This window comes from Varroa jacobsoni, unplaced genomic scaffold, assembly GCF_002532875.2.
Source record: "Varroa jacobsoni isolate VJ856 unplaced genomic scaffold, vjacob_1.0 contig00129, whole genome shotgun sequence".
In the NCBI taxonomy this organism is placed as follows: domain Eukaryota; kingdom Metazoa; phylum Arthropoda; class Arachnida; order Mesostigmata; family Varroidae; genus Varroa; species Varroa jacobsoni.
In genome coordinates, this window is record NW_019214414.1 from 185412 (window position 1) to 193892 (window position 8481).

General features: G+C 45.0%; 1 protein-coding gene across 3 annotated transcripts; it reads right to left on the bottom strand.

Moving 5' to 3' along the window:
* Positions 1–1923: 1923 nt before the first annotated feature.
* LOC111270823 (uncharacterized) lies at positions 1924–7734 on the bottom strand. Of its 3 annotated transcripts, XM_086972651.1 has the most exons (6): positions 5810–7734; positions 5361–5508; positions 4671–4992; positions 4190–4331; positions 3252–3416; positions 1924–2129 (listed from the first exon to the last, which is right to left on the bottom strand). In XM_086972651.1, the coding sequence occupies exons 4-6, from the start codon at positions 4242–4244 to the stop codon at positions 1930–1932; spliced, it is 420 nt and encodes a 139-aa protein (XP_086828777.1). In that variant the 5' UTR covers positions 4245–4331; positions 4671–4992; positions 5361–5508; positions 5810–7734; the 3' UTR covers positions 1924–1929. The 3 variants fall into 3 exon arrangements, with proteins under 3 accessions (XP_086828777.1, XP_086828778.1, XP_086828776.1); XM_086972652.1 differs by lacking the exon at positions 5361–5508 and having other exon boundaries at positions 6010–7734; XM_086972650.1 differs by lacking the exon at positions 5361–5508.
* Between the last annotated feature and the right edge of the window lie 747 nt (positions 7735–8481).

Consider the following 8481-nt stretch of genomic DNA (forward strand, 5'->3'; position numbering starts at 1 on the left):
TCCCCTAACTCAAATCCTTCGCTTCTCAGCTCCTTGCCAGCTTTCTACTTACGTTGCCGAACGCTAAGCAGATACAAATCTGCCCAATCCGACAAACTGCATCGGACTGAGATCATACAAAATAAGGGCCCATTATTTACCCGCCACTGAAGAGCTATCTGCCTATCTCTTTTTCTCTCACCCTCCTACACCTCTCTCTCTCTCTCTGACACTCTGTATTCCTTTCTCCTCTACCCTTTTGCTAGTGCAAGGGTTATTCGGTTCCGAATGCATCTGCAGCTCCAGCCTTTAACATCCGTTCCGGAATGTGGTAGTCAGATGAGGTCGCTTCTCACAGAGCGAACAAGCAAGCAAGAGCCAAGCTGAATGAGGGACATTGTGAGTGGTAAAAGCGGCAGTAGCAGTAGACTTGGCCATTGACGCTGTCCATCGGAAAGATAAAACGAAAAGTTCTATTATGATATTCTCTATACAGAGCTAGTCACGGTGCTCTTCCCGTGGCAGGGAGAAGAACGGCTGTTACTTCGGCTGTTTCAGCTGCTACTATTACGGCTACTACCACTGACAGGGCTGTTGGATCAAGTCAACGCCTGCGGCTTTCGATACACGCGTTTCCGGTGCCTATGGAGGGACCAGTCGGTCACCACTATGTACTGGGCACGCTGCGGCACGATGGCTGCAGGGAATAGAAGAAATCACGTGCGATGCAGATGGTAAGAGACGAGGAAGCGTGCAGCGTGCAGGAAGGACCAAACGAATTGTGGAGTTACCGATCCTTCGGGGGTAAGGGAACAGAAAAGCCATGAATTAGTACACGATTAGTCGAGCTTAGAGCCAGCCGTGATCGTTATTTTAGAATGCCAGTAACGTCCCCGCTTGCAACAGCTGTCGTACAGAGCCTGGAGAGCGTCAGACTTGGGTTTCTTTTTGTTGTGATGTCCTATTCGTGGTCGTTCTTGTATTCGTTGCTGTATCATAGTTCAAAGCGTATTTCCATGACAAGATGAAGCAACTGCGTTAGTGGCTTGCCAGCTTGGGTTGGCTGTCCTCTCCCTCTCTAGTACTGCCTTGCTTCGATTCAATAGCATCCATAGAAACTTGGCCTTACCGTGTCCTTAGAACCAACTGCAGGAAAATCGAGCAGACCAGCATTCGGTTTGCCGATGACAATTGCCCTCGGTGATATTACAATTACCTTCAGTAGAAATTAACTGCATTGCATCCACGATACAGCCACATAGAAACTACTTGTAAACCAGGCCCCAAGCACACTTTACAAAGAACGAGTAAAGGGATATGGACCCCATGGCAATTGGACGGCGTAATTGGAAGGCGCCTTCACAGTGATGTCCCCCTTGGGGCGCCCGAAGTGTGTGACTGTTTGTCATACCGCTATAACATCTAATGACCTGTAGCTCTTCGCAAGTATAGGGGCAGCAGGTACAGTTCTCGTGAGAATGCGATCAATCTCTATAAAATTGAGACCCGTACATCTTGTTAAACAAGCAATGTGGTTGCGCAAAGCGTACTTAGCGAACGACCGCGAACTATGTAATATGCTAAGAGTAATATTTAATAGTATAACATTGTTGCTTTCACTGAAGAAAATCGACTTACGGTCCCGTGTGCTTCAAGGTATTTGGCGCACGTTTAGAATGAATGATCTTTCCCTATGCGCTGCTTTTCTGTCTGTTCAGTCTTTAGCGTGTTTGCATCTAAAACACATGCATCTTACGTATGCTGTGACATATGATAATTCAAATGCTCATCTCACAGTTATTAGGATAATCTCACTTTCAAAGCTTCTGCTCTCCACAATTTTTACAAGATAACCATTTTTCTTTTCAACTGCTGGTCTAGTACAACCAGTGCGAGCTAGACTTAGCTAGAAAAACGAGCATTAACTAGAATGTTTTTTTGAGGATAAGTTTATTTATTACATGCAGTATGCGCATGACTCCACTTAATAAGCAGCTTCAACACCAGCTCATTTAAGCACATCTTAGGCCGAAGGGAAATTCTTAAGAAAGCACTCGACTCCCCACTGTCTACAGGGAACAGGTTGGCTGAAATAGTTTCCCATGGGCCACAGTCTGATGCCGACAATCTTATACGAGCAGGCTTGTAATCTGAAATAACGACATGGGAGAGACAGCGTAAGATACCGCCTATCTAGGAAGAGTTAGTATATCTTCCATTCGCACCTCACCACTATCTGTTCGTTTAGTAACGTCAAGAAACTGAAATAGTCAACTGGCTAGATATGTATCACGAAGGCTAATCACAGATTACGGAGAGTTGACATGCTTCGTCGCAAATTTCAGTGACTAGCGTGATAAGTGTTGCGGATTTAACGTAACTTAATAGTCAAGTTTTTTTTATTTAAATGCAACGCAAGCATGTCTTGTACGCTGGTAGATATTTATATGATGTGTCAACTAAGTAATTTATACGTTTGATAGTGTTTATTGTGTAGATCGTCATCGATGTTCAAGGTCTATTAGACTATTATCAAGCAACTATACAATATAGCGGTATCTAGGCGCCTAAACTACTGCGAAAAATGTTTACAAAAGGGAATTCAATGGTATTGGTGAAACCTTGCCGTTAAAAAAGTTACACGCCCTTACTCGGTCTAGCTTTTGTATGCCGGCAAGACAATGCCTCTCTAAAATTCGTTACATGCGTCGAACTTTACCCATACACGTGTCCAGAAGCCGTTACAGTCAGTATATTCTGTACACAATTGTCCCGCTACGACTACTATTACTACTACAGTCAAAAACTAGCGATCGCCGGTACCCATCGGGGAGTTTGTCCCGATCTGGTTGGCTGTGTTGGCAGATCCTAGCCAGAGGCTTCGCTTGCACCCCTCAGAAAAAATAAGAAGAAAGTTAAGCCAGTTTTTGTACTGCGGCGTCTTGTTTTTCCTTCGAGTTTCCCGTTTCCTCCTGAATCAATCCCCAATCCCCTGTTGCATCTGCACTTTACCCCTGAGGGGTCGTGGTGTCACCACCAAGCGCGTAGTGTTGCCGATCGATGGCTACCTATTTCCACAACCGGAAATCTTTGCGTACATCCAAGTGCGCCGATCTGTGCCACTGTCAGCATGCCCGTCGGGGGTACGCGTGCTGCTTGCTGGCTGTATGCTGCTATCAGCAGCGGAGAGCTAGCCCTTGAAAAAAGAGCGAGTAGAGGAGTAGGAGATAAGCAAGAGAAAAAATTGAAATTCCGTCTGGTCCACTGCTCACCACTGGCAGCTTCTTCTCTGCGAAAGCAGACTACAGTAACTACGATTGCGACGCACTGATTGGCGAAAGCTGCCAACGGTCCAAAAGCGACGTTGTCGGCGACGAATGGTAGTGATGCTGCGGCTTGTACTGATCCAGAAACTGAGTTTGCCTTCGACAGGACAACTACAAAGCAAAGAAAGAAAGAGAAAGCTAACCATAAAGTTTATTCCCGTCTTGTTAAATACGGGCGGGGTTCGCCAGTAGGGCTAGCTAAAACGGGGAACTGTAGCACGTGTCTGTTGATTATAAGTTGAGCTGTGAAGAGGTATGTATATTCACAATGGCAAGATTATTGACGTAACAATATTTCAATTCTAAGTTATTCTTGCAATTGTCGTATTTAGGTATTACTTGTCCTAACAACATCGTGATAAAATGCGATACGTCGTTGGAAAATCAATGGACTACTAAGTAAGTTATATATTCGCATCCAATAGACCCAGTAGATCAATAAACAGTGATTATATGCACAGGCTTCAGGGACGTTTGTAGATATAACAGTTTATACATTCGGCATGATGTGTTGATGACCCGTATTGAACTTACCTACGGTTATAAGAGCAAATATTTTATAGGATATTGGCAAAAAGATAAGTAAAACTGTAAATCATACGTGTTGCTTGACACATACGTAGATACATAGATATGCGCTCTTCTAAGGGTCAAGTGGCATTAATACGCGAAAGGCGTTGTTCTCTTTTATATTCTAACTAAACTGTACCTCAAGTTAAATCTTAGAGCGTTTTCTTTTTAGCACTTCGGCGCAGTATTTCAAACAATTGTTCACTATAAAAATCCGCACATATTATGTTTCGAGCAGTGATCAGTATGAAATTCATGTTCGACATTCTGTGAGCGTTAAAAAGATCTACGTACGAAGATTACTTCAAACGAACCTGCTTGCTTGTTTGTCTTTTGCGTGCGAAGAATCCAGACTGATATGCAGGGCATTAGTTGGAAATCTCTGACATGGAGCGAGAAGTATGTAGGTAGCCGCCACTCATCTCAACGCACAAATTCGGGGTGCTGCTGAGCTACCTATATAAATAATCCTCGTTAGATTATCTCATGATCATTTATGTAATACCACTACTCTCTGATTTTTATTCATTGATTGCATCTCGAGGAAGTATACTATCACACTTACAACAGCTTCATGACTCTAAGCAAGGGTCATGGGTTGATCAAGCATTCATTTGTTGTGGTTCTAGTCTTTACTACCATCTACGCCGTATGGCGCAGTATTCAAACAGGGAACTGCCAGCTTCCGAAGCAAGGAACTCTGAGTTTGTCGAACGAATTTCAAACCAGTAAACTATCATTGTTGTTCTTGTTATCGTTGTTATCAATCGTACCTGAAAACGTTTTTATTTCTACCTTTGACGTATTTAGCGAGTAGCGGCTGGCGTCGCTGTTGCTGTTAAACTTCTGTTCCGGTAGCGGCGTTTCCGTACCGCATAATTGCATAGCGGATGCTTCACGGGAAACGGAGTATCCTGGGGTCTTTGGCCCAGTCTTCGTCATCGGCTTCCTCTTTCTAGCCGCAGGTGATCCAAGGTGGCTCCCCGCATGAAGCACACCCCAGCGACGCGTTATTGCCTTATGTCAACTCGCATGAAACTCGATCTCAATGCTGCTGCTGCATGGGGTCTGCTCTGTTCTATTCATCCACCTCATACCGGAATTATTCGACCGAGGACTAAAGAGGTATTCATAGAGGAAGGTCATGTTTATACGCTGAAGGCTTTTCCTTCGAATGCTTCACGTCCTATCAAACGTCGCATCCCCCATTGGAACCACGTTATATCTAAATGGTAACTATTAACCTTTTGTAGATATACTAAATACACTATATTCTAATCATTTTTTCGATCTTGTATTCTAGAACTCTTCGCGGTGACTGAAACATAACTTACTAGCTGTAACAGGTAACTATTAACATAAACCGCTGTGAGGTTGACTTGATGCGAACGATATTACTGACAGTATCTGATAGCCGATATACACTCACAAATAAAATGGACATATTTACATAGTAGTACTTATAAGAGATACAGTCTAAGCTACCTGTGCAATATGATGAATCACTTCTATTTCTGGTCGTAGGAGGGCGTAATCTATTCTTGACTGTTAAGCTAAAAGTTTTCCAAACAGAGCACGCATATCACACCTACAGGCGTATACAGGCGTGATTGCCCCAGGTCTACAGGTATGACTAAGTAAAGGAACAAGCACACATGATGGATGTTAGCATTTTGGTACGCTTCAGGTACATTTCACTATCTGAAGTCTGTCAAACCTCAATAGGACCACAGCGTTTCTGCCTAGCACTGCTGTTACGAAATATAAACATCTACAGGCGATCTTTACATGAATATTGGGTTGATTTCACAGTACCTCAGCATTTTCTTCCTACAAATTGTATACTATTCCATTGCGAATTCTTGATATTCAAAACACATAGCTCAGTATATCCTATCTAGTAGTAGCTATAAATAGGCTGAAAGCTTACTCACCCCTCCCGTAACCTTTTTTTTTATCGATTTTTTGTGTCCCACTTTTTCGCCTTTCATTAGGAGCAAGGGGTAGCAGTACGCCTCGGGTCAACGTTTTTCATGGAGTGATCCTTTTCTCTAAAACGTGTATAAATCAGCTCACGGCAAGACTGCCTGTTGGCTATTGAGATTAACCAGAGTTCGACGATGCTACTACTCACAGCGTTAAACGTCAACACCGCCAAGTTTGAGCCTGACGCGGTCTTCGTTGTCGATGAAGAATCTTACTATCAAGAAAGCTTTCTCGTGAAGTAGCACCAGCATCAGTGCGCTAACGGTGGCCGCACAAGGTGCTAGGAGCAGGCAGAGAAAGAAACTAGTAGAAACTGCTGGATCCTCTTCAACCAGTCTTTTCTGCCTGCGCGATGCCGCTCGGTGAATTTCAACAAGGGCTATCGATCGCACAACTTTTCCAGGCTGCCTGGCAATGTTCGCCGTTCACACTGCTGCTTCTCCTGCCGGCTGCTGCCGACGTTGTTCTTCCTGCTTCGGCTGCCGCAGGCTTCGAGAAAGAGGGAGACTACCTCAAGCTGCCTTTTCTGGCTGGGACAGGCGGGCTGCTACCAAGTGAGAGAAAGCCCGTGCCACGTCCTAAGATAGGACCAATCCCTGGCGGCAGGCCTCCGTGAGTCGCATTGCTTATAAGCCGCATCATTGACGACTTTTTGGTTCTTGCTGCTAGTGTCGATGATAGCAAAGTGGATGGTCAAGCGATATCTGAAGGTTGCCCTACAAAGACTATTCGCTAGAGCATCAAAGTCCAGGTCATGTTCATTTGTCTCACGTTATAGATGAATAACATTGAAAATAGCTAGCGACAAAGGAAAAACAAATTTACAATCCAGTCCCGTATATGAGAGCGTTATAGCGAAATTTAATCGTACTGAATACGTTAAGCGTAGCATACATTGGATACGCTTCTTGGACGGGAATTCCATTGTTAATAAATATTTAGTGTTTAAATAGACTTTGTGTATCTTTAAACCGTATAATTAGATGTGCTTGATCAGTTACAAGCGGGATGCTAAGCGACAGAGAACAATTGTCGCGACAAAAACTCGCGCAGCGTGGCCTCGCCGAGAATGAGACCCATCAAATAGTTGCGTATCTTATCTAACAGTACAACGATGATCTTCACAAGTCCAACCACTCAGCCGTTGTGAGTGCACGAATCTTACAGCTTGACTGCACACGGGGCCACATCATAGTTCTAGCGTATTCCAAAGAATCCTATGGCTGTAGATGAGGCGATATGCTAGACGACTGACTCATCTTCTAAGGAATCGACGACAACTGGGTGGTGTGTGAAGCAAAGTGTATGCCAACAAGGAGGCCAGGAAATAAGAGTTGCCTCTGGCAACGATGCTATCGACCCCCCGACAGCAAATACTCGGTCTTATAGCACTACACAAAAACCTTTGCCATTGCCAGCTAGGCGGGTGGTCGATCGGCAGGCCGGCTTATTTTGTCAATGGTTCGGCAATGCAATGCCGCCTTCGCACGTCTCCGAAGATTCTTTCACAATACTGTCTTCGCCTCTGTACGGATCTTCGACAGTCTCTCCTTCTAATAACAGCCTGCACGCTTACTTGAGTACGACGTCGTTCTAGCTGGATTTGGTTAGCATGCAGTGAATTGCAGTTCATGTGCGCCACGACACTATAGATTACTTCATTGGACATTAGGCTGGTTATGAATAGGTAGTCCAATAGCAGGAAGGGAAGTTTTTCCGGCGGCGATTGCTCTTGTTGGTTACTGTTACAAGCTAGGACAGTGTGCTTCCCGAAACCGAACGGCGACTCTTGATCCTGCCTGTCTGTTGACTAGAAAACAGGACGAGGGGGTGCAGGATGTTTCAGGATTAGACGCTCTAGAGCGGCCTGTAGCCTCTATCGTAGAACCGAGTCAACCAGGACACGAATAGCTCCTTAAGTATGAAGCGGGTCATGGCGTACCATGCTGCAGGGTGCTGGGTCTGCAAGCCGATCAGACAGTCTGCTCGCACGGTTCAGGCAGCAGCAGCGGCCTACCACTGTCAAGTATATTTTGCTCGGCAGTTTCGGACGGTTGGCGGCGGACGTAGCGCCGAGAGCGAAAAGGCCATTGTTTATAAGTGATAACTGCACTCTGACCATTAAAGAGGCTTAGCGACGAGTGAAGCTTCTTAAGTGTTTGCTTAGCCTTTGGCCTGCGAACTTGCTTGATAGTGCCTGCGTGCTGCAAACTCAACCTGACGGTTGGTGAAGCCGGCGACGGCGCTTATAGAAGTATACTGTAGTCTAGTGAGCTTGGGGTCATTAGGCTAATGGTGCTTGTTCAGTCCGTTTTCTTGGTATTCTCCTTTCTACGTCTGTGACGTGTCTATGTGGGCGTGTGTGTGTATGCATGTGTATTCTGACTACACAAGCTACTCACTAGTGCAGGTAGACTGTGCTTAGGACACCTCACCGCCCTCACTTTCGGCACTGAAATAATACGTCTTTAGAAGAAAAGACCAATTCTAGTAAGACCCTGCTGTCCTGCGCTAGCAAAGAATAATAGACAGACGATGAAACGTTAGCAGGCTTAGGGGTTGTAACGCCTCAGATAGGAACGCGCGAAAGTCTAATCAGTAGTTGCGGACATTTTCGGCA

Bases quoted from the DNA above. Each gene is read 5' to 3' on its own strand.
- LOC111270823 (XM_086972652.1), bottom strand. From the start codon at position 4,244: ATGCCCTGCATATCAGTCTGGATTCTTCGCACGCAAAAGACAAACAAG. The intron at 3,417-4,189 runs GTTCGTTTGAAG...TTTGCTTTGTAG, and splicing joins AAAGACAAACAAGCAAGCAG to TTGTCCTGTCGAAGGCAAAC. The intron at 2,130-3,251 runs GTGAGCAGTGGA...TCGTTATTTCAG, and splicing joins CAGAGAAGAAGCTGCCAGTG to ATTACAAGCCTGCTCGTATA.